Source organism: Ursus arctos, unplaced genomic scaffold (assembly GCF_023065955.2).
Source record: "Ursus arctos isolate Adak ecotype North America unplaced genomic scaffold, UrsArc2.0 scaffold_25, whole genome shotgun sequence".
NCBI classification, from domain to species: domain Eukaryota; kingdom Metazoa; phylum Chordata; class Mammalia; order Carnivora; family Ursidae; genus Ursus; species Ursus arctos.
Window position 1 is genome coordinate 8,848,584 of NW_026622930.1, and position 21,057 is coordinate 8,869,640.

Consider the following 21,057-nt stretch of genomic DNA (forward strand, 5'->3'; position numbering starts at 1 on the left):
GAGGACGCCGGCACCTCCTGACAGAGGAAAGGCCAAAGACCACAGCCAGCGGTGCCTCCCCAGCAGTGGGGAGTGGGACCTGGGTGGCTGGGGGCTTGCAGAAAGCCACGAGTCTATGGGGCGGGGGCTGCTCTCCTAGACGCGGCCAGGGTCCCAGGGCACAAGACCACCTGCGATCAGACCCGGCCTCGCGCCCAGCCCTCCTCCCGCCCTGCCGCTGGGGGGCGCCCGCGCGTCCCGCTATAAAGAGTCAGGTTCCTACGTCCGGCGCACCAGCGAGTGGGTTCCAGAGGCTCCCGCTCCGGCTCCGGCTCCGGCTCCGGAGTCGCCCGGGGCGCCATGGGCGAGCTCCCGTTCTTCAGGGCGCACACAGCCTTGCACCCGGACCACCTGTGGATCTGGGAGAGGTCCGTGTACGTGGACGAGAACCAGCGCACCTGGCTGCCCATAACCATCGAGGTACAGCGGCCCTGGGGCGGGCCGGGCGGGCGGCGTGGGCGTCCGCGGTCGCCACGCAGGGGGACCTGCCCCGGGCTTCGGGGATGTGGGGCCTCCCCTGGGCGTCTGGGGAGCACACTTCACCAGAAACGCAGTGGTGTAAGAGCCGGAGTAGGAAGCAAAATAAAAGTATGTCCTAGTAGGACGTTTATGTCAGAGAACAGCAAACAGCAAAAAGTCACCGGTAGTGACTGTGTCCCTGTTTTACAGATGAGAAAACTGAGTCACAACCTATAAACCTGTCCAAAGTAGTACTGCTAGTAGGTGATAGGCTTGAAATTCCAGGCCCATAACCACCATCTTTATTGGTATTTCTTTTTTAAGTACACATATATGTTCTTTTAAAAATCGAGTTTAATATTTACTTTTTTTTAAGTCAGGTGTTGGAAAAGAATGTATGTGAATATCTTTTTTAAAATCTCTGGTTAGGGAGTATCTTGTCAAACATGCCACCAAAACCACAAAGCCGTGTATTTACCGTAATCATTATAAAATTATGCACGAATATAACCCCCTAGCCGACTGGGGGGCACGGTTTGCCCCCATGTAATTGGAAGGACCGATATCCCTAATATGTAAAGACTGATTTAAATCAATAAGAAAAAAGATGAACAAGCAGTCCAAAGTGGTTGAAGGATGTAGAAAAGCATATAGGAACACAGCAAGAATGGTGATTTCCACTTAGATCTTGCAGGATGATCTGAATTATTTCTTAACAATTCTAGTTTATTTTATAGATAGAAAATTTAAAAAACGATCTCTACTTTGGAAAAGTAGTTATTGAACCAACATGAGGGCCTAATTTATATGCCAGGCACGATTTGGGGCTGTGAGGGTTTGCAGTGAATGTGATAAAATCCAGCCACTCGTAAAGCTGGCACTGCAGGGGGTGCAGGACAGCAAAATGATGAGGCCCCTGGTAAGTTGTGCAGGATGAGAGGCAGTCACGAGTGGGGAGGGGTCTACAGGCAAGACCCCTCGAGTATTCATTTGCACTTGCCTGTCGTGCTTTTGTCCTTCATTTTATTTAAAACCTTGTGAATCTCCCTTTTAGACATGCGTGCTTCATGTGTATTTCAGAGTTGGATTTTGCTGAAATGTGTCCCTATAGACATATATTTGTGCAGAGACCTGTCTAAAAGAAGGGTATGAGCCTTGTGTAGATCGAGGGGAGGAAGTTCCAGGCAGAGGACCATGGATGCAAGAGATTGCTGGGAACGTGGCATGTCCCCGAAATAGCGAGGAGGTCTTTGTGGCTGGCACAGGATGGTGGGTGAAGGACAGATGGCAAATGAGGGAGGCAGGGGACAGTGGGAAGATTTCAGTTCCTTCTGCCTGCCATGAGAAGCCACCGGAGGGTGTCAGGCAGGGGAGTGACACGATTTTTAGACGCACACCCTGGCTGCTGTGCCGAGAGCTGATTGGGGGGCACGTGCCCAGCAAGGCAGCAAGTTAGCTCTTTGAAGGGGAGGGGCGGTGGTGGAGCTGGGGAACGTGGTCTCTCAGCTGACTGTGGGGGCGGGGGATATGTGTTTCAGTGGGGCTCTGTGGGGGCACCTGGCTGGCTCCGCGTGCGACTCTTGATCTTGGGGTTGTGGGTTCAAGCCCCACATTGGGTATAGAGATTACTTAAAAAAAAAAGTTAAAATAAAAGGGGCTGTAGGACAAAATAAAGAAAGAAAACCTCACAGCAGCTGAGGAATCAAGGACAGGCTTTAGGACTGTCAGGAAGCAACGGGCCCGGTGTGGCCCCATCTGGGTGTCCAGACACCTGCGGGTGCCAGTCATCCTGGCCTCGCCAGCGTCCCTGAGAGGGGCGTGCATGGCTTAAGCGGGGATGATGCTGGGGACGGTGATCACCAGCATTTCAGATGCCGGCTGGGCTTTGAGGGGGCGGGAAGGACTCTGGGGATTTGTGCGCTGGGGACCCTGGGCCCTGAAGGCGTGCCCTGGTCTTCCCTTCCCTTCAGACGGAGAGTAGCCTTCAGGTGCTCATGCGTCAGGAGGATGTGTCCCTGGGGGAGGCCGTGTGCCCCAGCCTGCTAGCCCCGTGCCCATTGCCTTCCATGTGGCAGCTCTACCCTGGAAGAAGATACCGAGGCTCAGACTCGAGTTTCTGGCGCATAGTGTACCACATCGAGGCAAGTGTGTCCTTCTCCCAGGGGCCGTCAGGTCATCTTGGGTGGCCCTGCCCCTCCGCCCCCACGTCTGGCCTCGGAGCTGTATCCGTTCCCCCATCTCTGCCCCAAAAGCTAAACAAGGGAAGGAGTTCACACCGCAGGTTCTTAAAGGGCTGGGTGAGAGAGAGAGGGTTGGAAGTGACAGCCTAGGCCACGCTCTCAGGTGTAACGGAAGCTTCCTGGGCCACAGGGGGGCCTCTCCGCTGGGCAGTCAGGGGGTGAAGGCTGGCGGGAGGAGGGGCTCCTGGAATCCCCCGCCCCCGGGCAGCTTCCTGCCTGTTGCTCCAAGCTCCTGGAAGGCCCTGAGCCAGGGACAGAAGGACGGAAAGAGACCCCCCCCCAACCCCGCCTCGGGCCCCGGCCTCTCACCCCCTTCTCTCATGCAGTTCAGCGGCAAGGAGGACATGCTCCTCGAGCAGCTGCCAGACCTGGAGGACGAGTGACCAGGTGAGTAGCTTCGGGGCCCAGCACCCGTTAGTCCAGAGTGACCAGGTCAGAAAGAGGGAACACCCTTCCCCCGTGAGGGCCGTGCTGACTCCCACCCCGACTGCACTGCCTTCTGAGGGTCTCAGGCTCTGGGGGTCCAGGCTCTCCCCTTTAGCACCTTGGGGGCTAATAATTTTGAGGGGAGCCCCCTTCCTGGTAGGGGCGCATATCTGTACAGTGCCTCACAGGTTTGTGGGCGCTGAGCTAGGAATTACGTCATTTCGTAGATCACAGAAAGGAGCTTTGAGGAAGCACAGTGACGTGCAGGTCACAGAGCCGGGTTCCAAACCCCGGTGTTCCGACCCCCGGCTGCTCACTCTATTCGTAATCTGTCCCGGCTCAGACACAAGGCTTCAGCTCGGCCCCCCCCCCCCCCAGCCCCCAGAAGTGACCACCGTGCTCCCCGTGCAGACTCGCCCCAGCAGCTCTGCTCCTGCCCACCCTCCACCCTGCCCCACGCCTCTGCCACGTCCTTCCCTTGGCCTTTGACTGTCTTCTCTTGTCCTTCTCTTGGCCTCGGGGCCCAGGTCCCCCAGCTCCCGTCTCCTCCTGCCGCCGGAGTCCAAGCGCTGCTGGCCTGCGTGGGAATGTTCACGCTTGCGTTCACCTTCGTTTCCTGGCCCTGCATGTTCCGCTCCGCCACCCCCAGGCTGGGAGGGAACGAGGGGCAGAGGATGAGCCCTCCCCGGGGCTTCGGGGCTTGCCTGCAGCCCCCTCGGCCTCCCCCGACAGATTGGCACTGCAGAGGAGGCAGGGTGGTACGGCTTCCTCCAGCTGCCCCAGCTGTAGCCGCTGCTCTCTTGTCTCCGGCCCCGATGGTGTTCGGCCTCTCTCTCCATTCTGCCCCTCGTGCGCCGTATCCCGCGGCTGCTTCTCGTGCTGTCCCCTCAGCTCCGAGTGCCTCTGGCTGCAAGGGCATGGGGTGCACTCACTTGAGCCGGGGCCAGGCCTTAGAGCCTCTGGACCAGCTGTCGCACGTGGTGCGTGCCTGCGCTTGACCGTGCCTATAAAAGCCCCCCCCCCCCCTCCCGGCAGGCTCTGGTCCAGTTACAGGAAGGCCCGAGAGGAGCCCAGATCTGTGCGCAGGACCGAGAAGCCCGCTGGTCCCCAGTCCACAGCTCACGACCTAGATAGAGGGAGGCCGAGCAAGCGAGCACTGCGGACGCCCTCAGGCAGCCCATGTGTACAGAGAGACAGAGGTGGAAGGCGCCCCTTCTTTTTAACGGTGCCCACACACCTTGGTGTTATGAAGTTGTATGTAGTGTGAACACTTTGTGATGTTGATTGATTAAATGTAAAACAGTTCATTTACCTTTGTGCTCGAACCAGCTTCTGTCCGTGACCTGGATTCCAGTGGAGAGAAGCAAGAACAGGCAGTCACCGAATCAGAAATTCGGAAAGGGGAAGAATACTCGTGAATGTAGTGTATTTCTTTTACTTTGGTGATAAGACCGGAAATCTTTTTTTCTTTTCTCTTTTCTCTTTTTCTTTGCTTGTATATAATTCAAATACTCAGAACCCCAGTGTTCTTGGAGGCATGATTTGAGAACCCTTGGAGACAGGGACCTCAGAAAGTCTTCGTCAGCAACTCCTCATGGTCAAGGTCCCTCTGTGTGGTCCCTCCTCCCTGCAGGCGCACTCACCAGGCACTGTCCTTACATGTCTAGTTCCAGTGCCAGCAGGAGTCCTTCTCCCCACGTGAAACTGTCCCCAGCTCCCCAAGCCTCAGCCAGAGTCCTTTCCTGTCTGCCCCTGACCCGCAGTCACAGCCCAGCCCACCCGGTGCCCCGTCCCCCCTGCTTCCTTCGCAAGATGAGCTGCCCCCCTCTACCTGAGGAGGTAAGCAGGGCCTCAGGTACGACCAAGGGCTGCCCTCCAGGAGAAGGAATCCGTCCCCTGTGGCGTGCTGGTCCTCCCCACTTGTGTGTGACTGCAGTCCGAAGCTCCCTCGTCACAGAGAGCCGTGGGGGTAATGATATGTATATTGCTAAGTATCTAATAAGAATCCTCTAAGAAAAGTACCACTTCTCCTATTTTATGTTCTCTGATCCCAGTCTTACCTGGACAGCTAGACGTGGGACCCCACATGGGACACGGTCTGTGTCTCTTGTGATTTTCACCCCATTGCCTTACACAGGGCTTGCCACTGTGAGAGTTTGGTGTGTGGGAGCTGTTCCTAGACAGAGCCTTACCGAGCATCAGGACGTCAGAGCAGGAAGAATGTCAGAGATCAGCCAGTTGCCTCATTTTAGGAACTGGCCTGGGAAGAGGAAAGTTCTTGTTTGGGGCTGTGTTCCCCGCCCCTCCGCCCACATTCATACGTTGACGCCCTAACCTCCAGGCTCCAGGTGGGGCCTTTGGGAAGTGGTTAGGGTTCCCTGGGGTCATGAGGGTGGGACCCCGTGATAGGATTAGTGCCCTGATAAGAAGCAGAAGAGTAGAAAGAGCCGCTCTCCACACACATGCCCCCAAGGCGAGGCCCAGTGAGGACCCAGAGAGACGACAGCTGTCTTCAGGCCAGGGAAGAAGGTCCTCACCAGACACCCGGTCCGCCAGCACCTTGATGTTGGACTTTCCAGCCTCCAGAACCTTGTGAAATAAATGTGTGTTGTTTAAGCCACCGGCGTCCGGTATTTTGTTACATCAGCCCAAGGAGATGGACCATCCTTGTTCCAGATGCTCGTCTGGGAAACGGCTGACCGGCCCTGTGGACTCAGCTAGGTGACCCGAACCCAGGCCCCGCTCTCACGCAGCCTCATTCTGGGAAAAAAACCAGCGAGAAGCTTGGGACATGCACTGTCCTATGGAGGAAAGAGAACAGGGTAATCTGATGGTGAGTTAGGGTGGATGGGGAAGAGATTCCCGTCTCTGGAGGCAGCCTCTAAGATTGGACCTCAGAAATGAGAGAAAGCTAGATTCTTAAAGCAGGGGAGGGAGTCCCAGGGAGAGGAAGTGGTGTGCGCGGTGCCCGTTTAATTTGCTGTGGAAATTAGAAAAGGCAAAAGGATTTCTACTCATTAAAAGAGAGGCTGTTTTATCGGAGTAAGTGGCCCTAACGAATGAACTGTAAATACAGCACAGAACCTCCGTGTTCCATGGCAAGAGGGACAGGGCTTTGGCCGGCAAAGCAGCGGGGACGGAGATGCTGCCACCGGAGGCAGGGATGAGACTTGGGCAAAGGGGCAAGTGGCAGAGTTGGGGTTTAGCGTGGGGTTGAGTCGCGGAGGCTTGCCGATGGGCTGTTGACTGAGCAGGGCTCCAGAAGGCAGGTCGGGACTGAAATGACAAATGTAGGAGACATTAAAAGACACATGATCGTTAAAGCCGGGCCCTGACGGAGGTCACTTAGGCAGAGGGGGTGGTGTCTTTGGAAGCTGGAGAAGAACGTGTTTTTAGAAGGGGACCTCAGAACGCACGGTGTTGGGGGCTGGGTAAAGAGGGAGTGACCGACCGTGGGATCTGGTCACCTGGAGACGGGTGGTGACGTTCTGAAGGAAAGTTCCGGTGCTGTGACAGGGGTGGGAGCAGAGAGGAAAGGAAGTCAGGAGGGTTGACCCACCTCTGAGCTTTGTTAGGGGGGCTCGGAGAAGCCTGGCTTCCAGGGCGGGTTGAGTTGGGGGTAATGAGCCTGGGTATGCGCGCAGAAGGGGACAAACCAATGAGGTAGAACTAGGGGCGGAGGGGGGTACAGTCAAAGGAACAACATTCCTGAAGCGAACAGAGATGAACCCGGGGCGCACACGTGTGTCAGTGTCGCTCACAGCCACCCCTGCAGTTTTTAATAATGGGCCCATCCTGCTTCCTCCCCCCCCACACACACACACAAAATGGGATCCGTTTTATTTTGTTTGCTTGTTTGGCTGAAGTACGTTAGCCGCAAGCATTTTCTTAAGTATCTTTACAGACGAGACTTTATCCCTGATAGCCACCAGGCCATTATCACACCTGACAAAATTAACTAATTCTTTAATACCCTCTCATACCCAGTCTGTTTTCAGATGTCCTCACTGATGGCCAGTGTCTTTCCTCAGTTGATTTAAACCAAGGCACAGACAGCATGTGGTTGCCGTGTCTCAGGTCTCTCGTCATCTATGCAGGTAAATGGCCCTGTAGACCTTCTGGGTTTGGTTCATGGCCTCCCAGAATATCCTTCCTATGCTTCTCCTCTTCCTGTTTCCTGGAAACTGCAGTTAAATTGACAGACTTGATTAGACTGTGCTTTAATTCTTTGGGCGCGAATCCCGCATAGGTGGGGCCGTGTATACGGCTCCTGGAGTCGGGTCAGGAAGCGCCCACGTCGGGTTACCGCACTCTGGGTGGCAGTGAGAGTGATCGGTGGGCTCTGGTGTTGTCAGCCTGCCATCCGTCCTGGAGGCCCCGCGTCAGCCTGTCCTCTCTGAGCCTTGGGCATGTTGATGATGCGAAGTCATCCTGTCCGAGAATAGTATCTCGCTTTTCATTTAAGTCTCCACTGTGTCTCTCAGGAATGCTTTATAGTTTTACTCATAAAGGTTTGGCACATTCTTGTTGAAGCTCTTCTCGGGCTTTTTATTTATTTTTAGTATCGTAAGGGTGTCTTTCCTTTTGTCATCTTGAACGGGATGTTGCTTGAAGGGTTGCACCTGTACCCATGCGTGTATAAAATGCCTGTTCTTATTTCCCGTATGTCAGTTTTATAGCCTGCTATATTCCTAAATTATCTCATTATTTATAGTGGTTTTAATTTAGTCTTTGGGTATTCCAGATGTATAATGATAATAGCTACAAAGAGAGAGATGCTGACCTCTTCCTTCCTAATTCTTGGTTTGAACTCCTTTCTCTTGTCGAATACTCCAGGGCTATGGGTAAGTAGTGGAGGTGCTGGGCATTCTTTTATTTTCAGAATTTTATCAGGAGAGCCTCTAGAGTTTCCCCATTAAGCATGATCCTGGCTTTGGAGCTGAAATATTTGTATTGTGTCATGCCAAAGAAGTATCTCTCAATTCCCTTTTCAGAATTTTAACTTGAATGGTTATTGAGTTTTGTTACATGCCTTTTCCATATCTAAGGAGATGATCATATGATACTTTCCTTGCACTCTAATAATGCCCTATTACTATTCAGTTATTGACTCTTTCTTGCATTCCTGGAATAAACCCCACGTGGTCATGATAAATAAGGTGTTACGGTGGATCTCTCTGCTGATATTTTATTTAGCATTTTTGCATTGTAACAGAAGTGATCTGGAGTTTTTTCTCTCCACCACCCCCCTCAGTGTTTGTCAGGTTTTGGCATCAAAGTTATATCTGCTTTATAAAAATAACTTGGAGACTTTCCTTGTGTTACATCCTATAATAGTGTAAGTACCATTGGAATTTTTTTTTAAGCTTGGTAGAATTCCTTTTATGAACCCATTCAAGCTGGTCCCTCTTTAGAAAGAGCAGTTCTACGATTTTCTATTTCTATGAAAATTGGTCTGTTCAAGCTTTCGCTCTCTACTGGGGTCAGTTTAAGTTAAATCAATTTTCCTAGGAAAGCATAAATTTCCTCTAGGTTTTGTATTTTATTTTCAGAGTTATTTAAAATAGTCTCATGGCTTTTCATATTCTGTCTGGGTGATGATTGCCCCTTGTCATTTATTATTTTGTCTTTTTTTGTGTGTTTTATCCCACTTTGTAAAATAAGTTCATCTACTTTAAAGAAGTTTATTTTTTTGAGAGAGAGAGAGAGCACGTGCACATGAGCAGGGGGAGGGGCAGAGGGAGAAGCAGACTCCCTGCTTAGCAGGGAGCCCAGTGTGGGACTTGATCCCAGCACCCTGGGATCATGACCTGAGTCGAAGGCAGACGCTTAACCAACTGAGCCACCCAGGCACCTCAAGTTCATCTATTTTATTTCCCAAAGAACCAACTTTTTGATTCATTTGTTTATTCTGTTTTTTAATTTTTTTTGGTTTTCTATCTCATTGATGTCTGTTTTTATCTTTCATTCTTTATTTCGGTACTTTTTTGTTTTCCTTTCCCATTTTCCTTGCTATTTTAATTGGGTACTTAATTTATATCCTTTCTAAAATTTCTTTTTTTTTTTTTTTAAGATTTTATTTATTTATTTGACAGAGATAGAGACAGCCAGCGAGAGAGGGAACACAAGCAGGGGGAGTGGGAGAGGAAGAAGCAGGCTCATAGCGGAAGAGCCTGATGTGGGGCTCGATCCCATAACACCGCGATCACGCCCTGAGCCGAAGGCAGACGCTTAACCGCTGTGCCATCCAGGCGCCCCCATCCTTTCTAAAATTTCTATGTAGATATATAGCAGTTTTATTTAAATATAATTGACATTCCATACAATTCACATATTTAAAGTGTGCAAGTCGATTGTTTTTTGCATATTCACAGGTTCGTGCCACCATCACCATGATTAATTTTAGAACCTTTTCATTACCTCAAAAAGATACCCCAGAAGCACTAGCAATGCCTCCATAAGGCCCCCAGACTTCTTAGCACCAGACAGTCACTAATCTCCTTCCCGCCTCATGGGCGTGCCTGTTCTGGATGTTTCATAGAAATGGAATCGACACTATGCACTCTTCTGTGACTGCATTCTTTACCGTAGTATTTTCAAAGTTCATACATGTTTTAGCATGTATCAGTATCTCATTCCGTTTTATGACTGAATAATACTACATCAGATGAATGGTCCACATTTTATAAGTTCATGGACATTTGGTTATTTCCGCTTTTTGCCTCTTATAAATAATACTGCTACGAACATTGATGTCTAAGTTTTTGGGTGGACATATGTTTTTATTTCTCTTGGTTACGTACCTGGGAGTGGAATTACTGGGTCTTCTGGTAACTTGTTCTTGACTTTTTGAGGAATTACCAGACTGTTTCCCAAAGTGGCTGCACATTCCCACCAGCAGTGTGTGAGGGTTCCAGTTTCTCCACGTCCTTGTCAACACTTATTATTATGTGGCTTTTTGATTCTAGCCATCCAGTCAGTGTAAAATGATACCTCATTGTGGTGTTGATTTGCACGTCCCTGATGGCTAAGGATGTCTATACATTTTCATGTACTTTTTGGCTATTTGTGTATCTTCTTTGGAGAAATGCCTGTTAAGATCAATTGCCTATTCTTTCATTGACGTATAATTGACATATAGCGTATTTCAGGTGTATGACACATAATGATTGAATGTTTGTATCTGTTGCCAAATGATGACCACAATAAGGCTGGTTACCATCCATCACCATACATAGTTATGAAATTTTTTTATGATGAGAACTTCTAAGATTACTTTCTTAGCAACTTCAAACATGCAGTACGGTATGATTAACTATAGCTACCATGCTATACATTACATCTCCATGATTTATTTATTGCTTATTTTTTGAAATGGGCTTATTTTCTTTTTTTAATACTGAATTATAAGAATTCTTAATATATTTGGATTCAACTCCCTTATCAAATGCAATTTACAAATATTTTCTCCTAATCTGTGTGTTGTCTTCTCTCTTCTCTGATGGTGTCCTTGAAACATAAAACTTCTTACTTTTGATCAATTCTAATTTATTTTTTCTTTCATCACTTGTGTTTTTAATATTATATCTAAGAAAGCTTTGCCTAACCCAAGGTCATAAATGTTTGCTCTACATTTTCTTTTAAGAGTTTATGTTTTAAACTCTTTTTAAAAAAATATTTTATTTATTTATTTGTCAGAGGGAGAGAACACAAGCAGGCAGAGTACGAGAGGGAGAAGCAGGCTCTCCACTGAACTGGGAGCCTGATGTGGTGCTTGATCCCAGGATCCTGGAATCACAACCTGAGGCAAAGGCAGACGCTTAACCAACTGAGCCACCCAGGGGCCCCTATGGTTTAAACTCCTACATTAAGCCTATGGTCCATTTTGAGTTAATTTTTATGTATGGTATGAGGTAGGGATCCATGTGTATAGTTAGTTGCCTCAGTGTCATTTCTTGGAAAGACTATTTCCTGCCCCCCCCCAATTGAATTGTCTTGGCACTCTTATTGAAAATCAATCAGCTGTAAAAGCATGGGTTAGTTTTTGGATTCTCAGTTCTCTTCTGCTAATATATATACATCTGTCCTTGTGTCCGTACTACACTGTCTTGATTACTATATCTTTGTGATAAATTTTGAAATTGAGAAGTGTGAGTCCTCCAACCTTGTTCTTTTCCAAGATCGTTTTCATTAATCTGGGTGCCTTGAATTTCCATATGAATTTCAAGATCAGCTTGTCAATTTCTGCAGCAAAGTCGGGAAGATTTGAGAAGCGATTGTGTTGAGTCTCTAGGTCAATATGTAGAGAATTCCTATCTGTAGTCTGCTCAGGCTGTGGTAACCAAATACCGTGGATCAGATGTTTTGTTTCCATGGTTACCTTTATACTAATATCTCAGGGTGGTATCCTTGCTCCTTTTAAAAATGCTATCGGTTGTGCTCGCGTTGGCAGCACGTATACTAAAATTGGAACAATACAGAGAAGATTAGCGTGGCCCCTGCACAAGGAGGACACACAAATTCCTGACGCTTTACAGATTAAAAAAAAAAACAAAACGCTATCGGTTGTAACACCGTCCAAAGAACTTTCTATAATGATGAACATGTTCTTTACTTGTGTTCTCCAGTGTGAAAGCTACTAGCTGCATATGAAATGAAATGTGAATTGTGGCTACTATAATTGAGAAACTGAATTCAAAATTTTATTTAATGTTAATTAACTGATATTCAAATAGCCACAGATAGCTGGTGGCTACCAGGTTGGATGGTGTAGGTCTTTTTTTAATCCCTTACTATGAACAATATTGAAATTAGTAACCTCTTCTTAACTTACTCTCCTCCTTCTCCCCAAAGTATTTAATGTGGTATCTATTTAGTGCTAAATGAAACCTTTAAGGCAACCAGCAAGCTTACTTTCTGTATAATTTTCCCCTTCTCTGCCCATTTTCGATAGCTGAATTACATCTTCATCGTCAGAGGGTATGATAAATACAAAGTCTTTTTCACCCTAGGCCCACTACTCTTCATTCTACAGTTAATATATTCAGTGCTCATCAGTAGTTCTTAGGAAGAGCTTCTCCAAGCCTTTCTTGATTGTCTGAAGCATACTGGTTAGTAGATTACTCAGGAAGGGCACACAGGAGCATGATTCCCTGATTCCCTCAACTTCATCACAGTTTGTAGCCTTCACACTTGAAGGTCACTTTGGCCAAATTAAAAAAAAAAAAAAATTGGCTCGCATTTTCTTTCTTGGGGTCTCTGTACTGTGTTACTTCATGTCTTCCGTTGTGTTTTAGCGTTAAAGTATTCTGTGAAGGTGTAATACCTTGTTAAGTTACTTGGTCATTTTACCTTATGCCAAAAGGATTTCTATTCAGAAGTGAAGTCTAATAATTTTAATAGACTATGTCCTGGAGTTGGCTGTTCCAGTCCAGCCACAACATGTCCCCTTTAAACACACAGGTTCAAGTCAGTGTGTTTGTTTTCAGGAAAGTTTTTAATAGTTGCTTTTATTTGTTACTCTCTACTGCCTTACTCTGACTTTCTTTCCTTTTGTTGTCGGGGTCAGCGGCGGGGGCAGGGGAGGGGGGAGGGGGGTTCTGTTAGACATATGTTGGATCGTCTTTGCCTCTCTTCTGTATCCATCACTGTCTCTTAAATCCTTTTGATCTTTTTCTTCTACTAATTTTCTTTTTATGTTTCCATTTTATATACTATTTCCCTTTTTCTATCCCAGTTACTCTGTTTGTTTTTGTAATTGGAGGAGACTGGAAAGCCATGCCACTGTCTGCATCTTGCCCTGATCCTTACTGTGTTTTTTTTTTTTTTAATTTTTTATTTTTATTTTTTTAAAGATTTTATTTATTTATTCGACAGAGATAGAGACAGCCAGCGAGAGAGGGAACACAAGCAGGGGGAGTGGGAGAGGAAGAAGCAGGCTCATAGCAGAAGAGCCTGATGTGGGGCTCGATCCCAGATCGCTGGGATCACGCCCTGAGCCGAAGGCAGACACTTAACTGCTGTGCCACCTAGGCGCCCCCTTACTGTGTTTTAAAGTTGCTTCGTTCGTGTCATTGTATTTTGCTCACAAAACAACTTTATTTACAAAGGGGAAGTACCTTTAGAGGTATATTAATTCTAGGAGATTCTTTCCCATCTTTTTACACCAGATGAGTTAATGTGAACTGGTCCAGTGAAGTCATTGTCCATGAGTGAATCCTCCTAGCGTTGGCATGTGAACCTCCTATGGCAAACACCATTTACAAATTTAAGTGAGGTCTCTTCCAAGAAAATGCTCTCACAAACACTTTACCATAATGCCCATTAATAGCTTTGAGGTACAAAGTCAATAGCCCTTGAAACTATTAAATGGAACGTTTCAATATGGAAGAGCTCTTTGCACAAACTCAGCTGTGGAACCTGGTCCAGGTGCTGTGGTCCTTACACAGCAGGTTCATTGGTTGAGGTGCTGATGGCCTGGGCCTCTGGGCTTGGAGGACCAAATAATGCTGGAATCTAGGGAACTTGGCTGGTGCTGCTCTGACCTGATGGTGCCTCCCCCCCAGCACTGGCCTCATCACCCACCAGCCGAGGACACCAAGAAGTCACGTCCATGTCGCTACCTGTTACGTTGGATTATACTGGGTTAAATATCTGAATGTCTCATTTCTGCTGACCCTCTAACCCTTGAGGGTCGTGGACACGCACAGTAAACCTTCATCTTCTAAGGCTCATGCACATTTTGTGCGTCCTGTAGAAAAATAATAAACTCTGCTTGTAATTTGATAATTCTGTCTGGTTCATCGTGAAATCCCCTGCATTTGCTGTAATCTATACGTCAGTCAGGGAACTCTGTCCTTTCAGACAAGATTTAATTTAGCCTGACTCCCGCCACCTCCATATCACCGTTCACTGTCTCTCTGGAGACTCAGTGGGGTCTCACACTTCTCGGCGTCCTCACCCTTTCCTTCAGAGCTGCAACATCTGATTTAGTTTGGTTCCTGGATGCTCTCCCCTGCCTCTCCTTCTTGTTCCACACCCATCACTCCACCTCCCACCGGGCCCGGCTCAGATGCCTTCACCACCGGGCTGCAGGGGACAGACTTTGGGGGCCTGTTGGGAATGAAGTGTGAGGGTTTGGGGAGGTTTGTGGGTGACCATTCAGACTAACGCCTTGAAGTGGGATATTAGATACTTGCTTTGAAAAAATCTCTTAGTGTTACAACAGCATCCCTCTGCTCCCCACTAAGCCCATCACCTCAGTCTTTCTGGGCTCCCCCCTCCTCCACAGACCCTTCGCGTAGCTGATCCTTGAAAAACTAACATTCTTACTTTATTGCGCAGAACAACTTGGTTCTGTTTGCCTGGGGCTAGCTTTTCAGTGATTCAAGGCCACATCCCTGGGTTTTGCTAAATAAAAGACTATTCCAAGAAGGAACCGTGTGTGTCTCCTAGGAGCCAGAGCTGCTGTGGCCAATTACGGGTTCTCTCTTTTCTTTCTCTTTTTGTCTCCTTTCTTCCTAGTAGCCCCACTCGGAGTGTTTGAGTTGAGAAGGAAGAAGGGCGAGAGAGTTGGTATGAACATCAGCCACGGAGGAAGGCTTACTGGAAATTAGGTGGGATGCGGGTCTGCTGTGGGAAGTCCTTGTGTTCTCCAGGAGTGAGCAAAGGCCAGGAGAGGGGCCTGAGCCAGGCCCAGGACTGAGAGCCAGCCCGCGTGGCTAACATAACATAATAACAAAATTAAAAAGACAGAAAAGAAGAACCATTCTGAGAACCTACCCGTCAGGGGGTGATTATTATAATGATGTTCTTTTACACAAATGAGCATCTTCAATTCCACACTTTGCCCTAAGTTCACAGAGCTGGTAAGTAGCAGGTGTGGAGTAAAGCAGGCTTCTGGCTCTGGTCCACGCTGTCGGTCACGGTGCTGCTGTTGCACTCTCGGAAGACAACAGGCTTAGACAGAATGTCACTCAACCGCTTTTTTTTTTCTTTTCTTTAAAGATTTTATTTTTTTGACAGACAGCCAGCGAGAGAGGGAACACAAGCAGGGGAGTGGGAGAGGAAGAAGCGGAGGAGCCTGATGTGGGGCTCAATCCCAGGACTTCTGGGATCACGCCCTGAGCCAAAGGCAGACGCTTAACCGCTTACCGACTGAGCCACCCTAGGCGCCCCAGTCGACCGCTTTCTTACTCAAACCCATGGTAAAGCGCTTCACCTCCCAGAGGCTCCGGTTCCTTACCTGTAATAAGATGGGCACATCGAAACCTATTTCAGGAGGTTGTTTTGAAGATTAAATGAGCCAGCAGATGGGAAGTCTAGCAAATAGTAGATGTAGTAAAAATCAGTATTCCTTCTTTATGATACGTTCTGTATTTCATGGGAAGGATCATTAACAGTGTTCTTAAGAGGAAAAAAAGATCAAAAACTTTCTAAGATTATTTTACTTTGTAAAGAGTCATAAAAAGTATTGAGGGACAAACCAAATGTCAGTGCCTGTTCTTTTATTTCGATTAATATAATTTAAACAGGGGGGAAAGAATGACTCTTGGTTTGTAGCTAGAGACGAAGAAATGTTGCAAGAACAATGCAGTTTGCTCTGTTAAAAAAAGGATCACACAATTGGCGTATTGAAGGGCTTGCCTTTAAAAACATGACATATAATCACGAATAATTAGGTTGATTTTTGCTCCAAGTTACAACTGCCTTTTTTCAGCATTTCTGCTTTCCTGGGAGACTGTTGAGCAGGGTGACAAGCATCCCCCAGCCCCCGTTTGCTCCAGGCTACCTAAGAGTGAATTTATCCAGGTGTTAATGCCACAGAAGGAGAAGGTACACTTGAAATAACACTGTAGTATTAGCTTTGTGGCTACTTAAAGGTTTTTTGCATATATAAAGAAAAGAATGAAACTTGTATATTGCGCATTTTTATTGTCCTATTTCTGCATGATCCTTAAAGACAGATTTGTAAATACCATATCCTGAATTTCTTTCAGGCACGGTTTTTACTTTTTTTTTTTTTTTTTTAAGATTTTATTTATTTATTTGTCAGAGAGAGAGAGCACGAACGAGCAGGGGGAGCAGCAGGCAGAGGGAGAGGAAGGCTACTTCCTGAGCAAGGAGCCTGACGTGGGGCTCGATCCCAGGACCCTGGGATCACGACCTGAGTCGAGGGCAGACGCTTAACCAACTGAGCCACCCAGGCGTTCCAGTTTTTACTATTTTTAAGTGTATACAGTTCCTAGGGTTCCTAGGGGAGGCTCCAGGGAAGCCCTCCACTGGTTGGCAGTGCGAGGAGGAAGGTGTGGGCCGCAGTGGAGTGTGGAGGCTGCGTTGCGGTCCCAACTACTGACTAACGTGCGGTAGGAACGAGTCACGCCAGCTCCTCCCTGCACCTCAGCCACTTCCTCGGTCAAGAAAGGGAGTTAGGCTAACAAGTCATGACAGTGTGCTAGCTGCCGTGATACGCGATTAATATGGATTATCTCCTTGTAGCCTCACCAGGAAATCAGTACTTTCGTTACCCCCATTCCCTGGTGGAGAAGCAGCCTCAGAGACACGGTTACCTGTCCAAAGTTAGTACACGGTGTTTCCGGCTTCCAGTATTCTGTCCTTGGCCCTGGGCTAGGCGCGCAGGTGCAGAGCTCTCCGGGGTGCGGGTTCCAGCCCGAGAGGAAGCACCGCGATGGGGTGATGGAGGGCGGAGATCAGGAACGCAGGAAGGGCTGGCTGTGGACGGCCGATCCAGGCAGGCCCCTCCCGGGAGGGAACACCCACACTAAGCCTGGACCAGGGAGAAGGTACCAGAGAAACCAGTTAAGGAGTCTGGTCAGAGATCAGCAGACCTTTTCTGTAAAGGGCCACACAGTAAATATTTTGGCTTTATGGGCCGTAACAGCTTCTGTTGTCACCACTCTGCCCTTGTTCTATGGAAGGCAGCCCCGTACAACACGGAAATGACGAGCGTGGCTCGGTTCTCAGAGAACCTGGTTTGTAGAAACAGGTGACGGGCCACATGGGGCTCTGGGAGCCGGAGTTTCCTGGCCCTGCTCTAGGTGGTAAGTGCTGAGGAATACGGTACTGGCGGTGAAGGGATTTAGGTAAGCAGGTGCAGAACCATTTGTAAGTAGTTGCTTTTGGGGGGGGGTGATTATTTTTTAATGCCTTAGTATCAGCTTCTGCACTCGTGAGATGTAAGTTACATGGTCCTCCTAAGAAAATAAAACATTACAAATAAAATCCCTTTGACCACGCCCCAAACCAGGAGCCCATCACAGGGGACTGGCTCCTGTTTTTATTTCTGAGTGTGTCATTACAGGCTTTGTTTTCTGTGTTTATAAAAACCTGACGAGCTGTGTTGTACCCTTTAATGAGTTTTTTGGGGCGGTAAATGGCAGCCAGCTACATACAGAAGGGGGGAGGGGGAGAGAGGCAGAGGGACAGGCAGGCGCCCACTGAGCAGGGAGCCCGATGCGGGACTTGATCCCTGGACCCTGGGATCATGACCTGAGCTGAAAGCAGACGCTTCACCGACTGAGCCACCCAGGCGCCCCTTCCTTGGCTTTTGAAGACAGCACAGGCTACCCTTGGGAGTGCTGCTCTGACCCGGTGTGGCTCCTGTGATGACTGTCGTTAGATGTGCCCGATCCTTCAGCGCTAAGGGCAGAACAGATATTTGCAGAGCCCGAACTGCCTCTGGGCCCCGCTCCAAACAGGCAGCGTTTTAGCTGAGAGGAGATGTCCTGTCAGGCCGCAGACCACGGGACGCTAAATACTTGCCTACAGTAGCAGCACTGAACCCTCGGCGGGGAGGGGTTGTCTCCCTTCTCTGACACCGTGTAGCCTACGAGGGCGGCCGCGGTACCTGCCACGTCCTCTTCACCGGGTCCAGTCGCGTGAAGTCTTCCATATAGTCGACCAGCCTCACGTCCCATGAAACGCCAAGGCTCAAGGTCCAGGAGAGTTGTCTGGGGCAAGACCATGACTGTGTGGGCTTGCCTTCCGCCTAAAGGCAGACTGTTTCCATCCTCTGGGTGGATGGGGAGTGAGACTGCACGGTGCAGATCAGGGGGCATATACCAAAAACAAGAAACTGATTTGTGCCGGTGAGGATACCTGGTATGAGAGGTGTGATGGGGCTACCATCATCTGCCCCCACCGTGGACTGCATGTTTGTGTCCCCCCCAAATTCCTATGTTGACACCCTAATCCCCAGCATGATGGCATTTGGAAGCGGGGTCTTTGGGAGCTGCTTAGAACAGGAGGGTGGGGCCCTCATGATGGGATTAGTGCTCTTCCAGGACAGACTTGAGAGACCTGGCTTCCTCTCTCCTCTCTCTAACGTGTGAGCGTGCAGCAAGAAGAGGGTCATCTGCAAACCAGGGAGCGGGGTCTCGCCGACCTTGGGTCTGCCGGTGCATTGACCTTGGGCTTCCCAGCCTCCACAACCATGAGAAATAAATGTTGTTTCAGCCACCCCATCTGTCGGATCTTGTTAAGACAACCATTCTTCATCTTTCTCCATACACCCCCCGCCAAGAAGTTAAACTGGTGGATTGACTAGGGACCAGTTATGGATGGAACCACCACTCCTCTCAGCCTTGTTTCCGGGCATGCATCAATGCCTCCCGAGATACAGTATTGCTTCTGATGCATTATCTAAGCTGGGGGTAGGGGTGAGAGGAGGCATAGAAGGGGCTGCGTCAGGGGGTTCCACTTGGCCCATCCTCCCAGAGTGGCTCCTACCCCACAGGTCAGGGAACCAGAGTAAGGGTCCTTCCAGCTGCTAAGAATTCCCCAATTATACCTTCAGGGACCACAGAGACCGCCACAGGGGGGATCCGTTTTCCTCCTAGAGCTAGACAGACTGGCCAGGATTCCGTTTGACACCTGGCTTCCCTAAGTGTCCTCTCCAAGCAGAGAGCCATCATGGGATCTCCTGTCCCCTGCCATCCATAGCAGCTAGGACCCCATGTCCAGCAGTCCTCCAGAAGGCTGGGGATTTATTTCCCTTTCCCTGGTGCAGAGTGTCTCGTGGAAATGGGTACAGGTCGCTTCGGAGGAACTGGAGAATATATACTTGCAGTGGCTTTGCAGGGACCTTCCTCAGAGTCTGAACTGTCTGGAAACTGGGTGAGGGGTCATGATTTCCCTTTGTGACGACTGAGGTCAGACTTCAGCTCGATGGTGGGTTTTTTTCTTCCTTCTCCTCCTCCTTTCCTCCTCCTCCTCCTCTTCATCCCTGTCCTCCTCTTCCCCCCTCCTCCTCTTCCTCCTCCTCCCCGAGCCTAACAACACGCTAGTCAGCTGTTCATTGATCTCATTTCTAGAAGCAGCCTGGTCTATTAGCCATAGCCACAAATCCCCTTCCAGCAAATCCCTGGCTTTCCTACTGTGGTCACCACGTCCGTCTGGCTTGTTGGTTTGGTTCTGTCAGCAGGCCTCGGCCGTTGCAGAATCCCATCCTGCCCACAGATATTTCCATTGCAGCATCTCTGTCAGTCCTGGCCTACAGGGACAGCCCACCCGGAGCTTTCAAAGGCATGGGCGCCCCTCATCAGCGCCTCATTTGTGCCTTAGTGAATGGAGGCCTCTAGCCCCCCCAGAGAACGTGGCCTGGTGGATGGGGGCAGGTTCCTCTGGTCTCTTCTAATAAATCCATTCTAGCATTTCCACCTCCCGGAGCCTCTGACCACTTCCTCTATACTGTGGCAAGGAAGTGCCAGCATCTCTGTTTCATTGACCACAGGCCATTGCCACATCCAAGTTCAGGGAGCCTCTAAGAGAACATTAGGACCTACTCCTGGTGTCCCTAGCAAAATACTGAATTCAGAATCACAGTTTAGGGTCCCCATACCAACAATCTCCTGTATTCTGTTTCATATCCCACTGCCCTTCCCCAGGCTATCACTGTGGGATGCGTTCCCCCATGTAGACTAGCTCCTCCCCGCTCAGGCATGCTGTGTCCTCACCATGATCATGAGCCCTGAGATTTGCAAGGTCAGCAAGGAAGGATTAGGTAGCATATTAAGGGCTATAGCCAGGCATTGGCGTTTAGTCTGGGAGCAAAGGAGAGCCGTTGCAGAGTTTTAAGTGGGAGAATGACCTGCTGTATTTCATTAAAAGTTCACCCTGATTACTGTGTGGAAAAGCGAGCGGATTAGGCAAGAGTGGACTCTGAGAGTCCAGCTAGTTGACAATCGTGCACCCCAGGTGAGATGATGGCGGTGTCGACTAGGGAGTGGTGGTGGACCTGAGAAGACATGGAGTCTGGAAGGATTCCAGGTGCATGTCTGACCAAGCTTCTTCACAGTCACTATGGGTTGGCGTGGCGTGGGGCTGAGGGAAGGAGAGCGGTCAGAGGGACACCGGGCTTTCCGGCTTGGGCAACTTAACAGATGGTGTTTTCAAGTGCCAAGATGTGGAACCCCAGGCAGGGGCTGGTGGGATTGGGAGAGAAGGGCGTTAGGTTTGAGAGATTTCCGAGATATTAGAGATACTGATGATTATTTTCTTTCCTAAGTCTAACTCCTACCAGACAGTCCTGGTCCCTGAGCTCTGCCAACACTGACTCCTTATTTCAGCCCTCCAGGCTGGGGGAGTTCTCATTCTCTGAGTTACCTGTCTTCAGTCCTCCCGGCAGCCCTGGACCGATTCCCTATGTCATGGTTCCTCTGTTGAAATGCTTTTTTTCAGGCTCCAAGAGCACAGTCGCTGCAAAGACCATATGGCCTGCAGAGCCAATATCTTCTGTGTGGCCCTGTACGGAAGTACGGAAGCTCGAGATAGTTCTCTCTTCTGTCTTCTCCTGGCTGCAATGACCACTTCTCTGCTGACTCCCCAGGCTATGAATTCACCCAGATCTTTCTCTAGACCCTCACAGCACCTGCTT

The 21,057-nt window shown here is 49.1% G+C and overlaps 1 protein-coding gene and 1 non-coding gene across 2 annotated transcripts; both read left to right on the forward strand.

The window, feature by feature from the left end:
- The first annotated feature begins 339 nt into the window (after window positions 1–339).
- Window positions 340–3,121, forward strand: TCL1A (TCL1 family AKT coactivator A). Its single transcript, XM_026515123.2, has 3 exons — window positions 340–459; window positions 2,469–2,639; window positions 3,065–3,121. Exons 1-3 carry the CDS (start codon window positions 340–342, stop codon window positions 3,119–3,121), a joined length of 348 nt encoding a protein of 115 aa, XP_026370908.1.
- Window positions 3,122–11,600: 8,479 nt separating this feature from the next.
- Window positions 11,601–11,707, forward strand: LOC113267476 (U6 spliceosomal RNA). The gene has a single exon (XR_003320819.2). It is a non-coding gene; the product is annotated as a U6 spliceosomal RNA (small nuclear RNA).
- Window positions 11,708–21,057: the final 9,350 nt, after the last annotated feature.

Coding starts and splice junctions, on each gene's coding strand:
- TCL1A (XM_026515123.2), top strand. CDS start 340: ATGGGCGAGCTCCCGTTCTTCAGGGCGCACACAGCCTTGCACCCGGAC. Junction 460..2,468: donor GGCTGCCCATAACCATCGAG/GTACAGCGGCCC, acceptor CCTTCCCTTCAG/ACGGAGAGTAGCCTTCAGGT. Junction 2,640..3,064: donor GCATAGTGTACCACATCGAG/GCAAGTGTGTCC, acceptor TCTCTCATGCAG/TTCAGCGGCAAGGAGGACAT.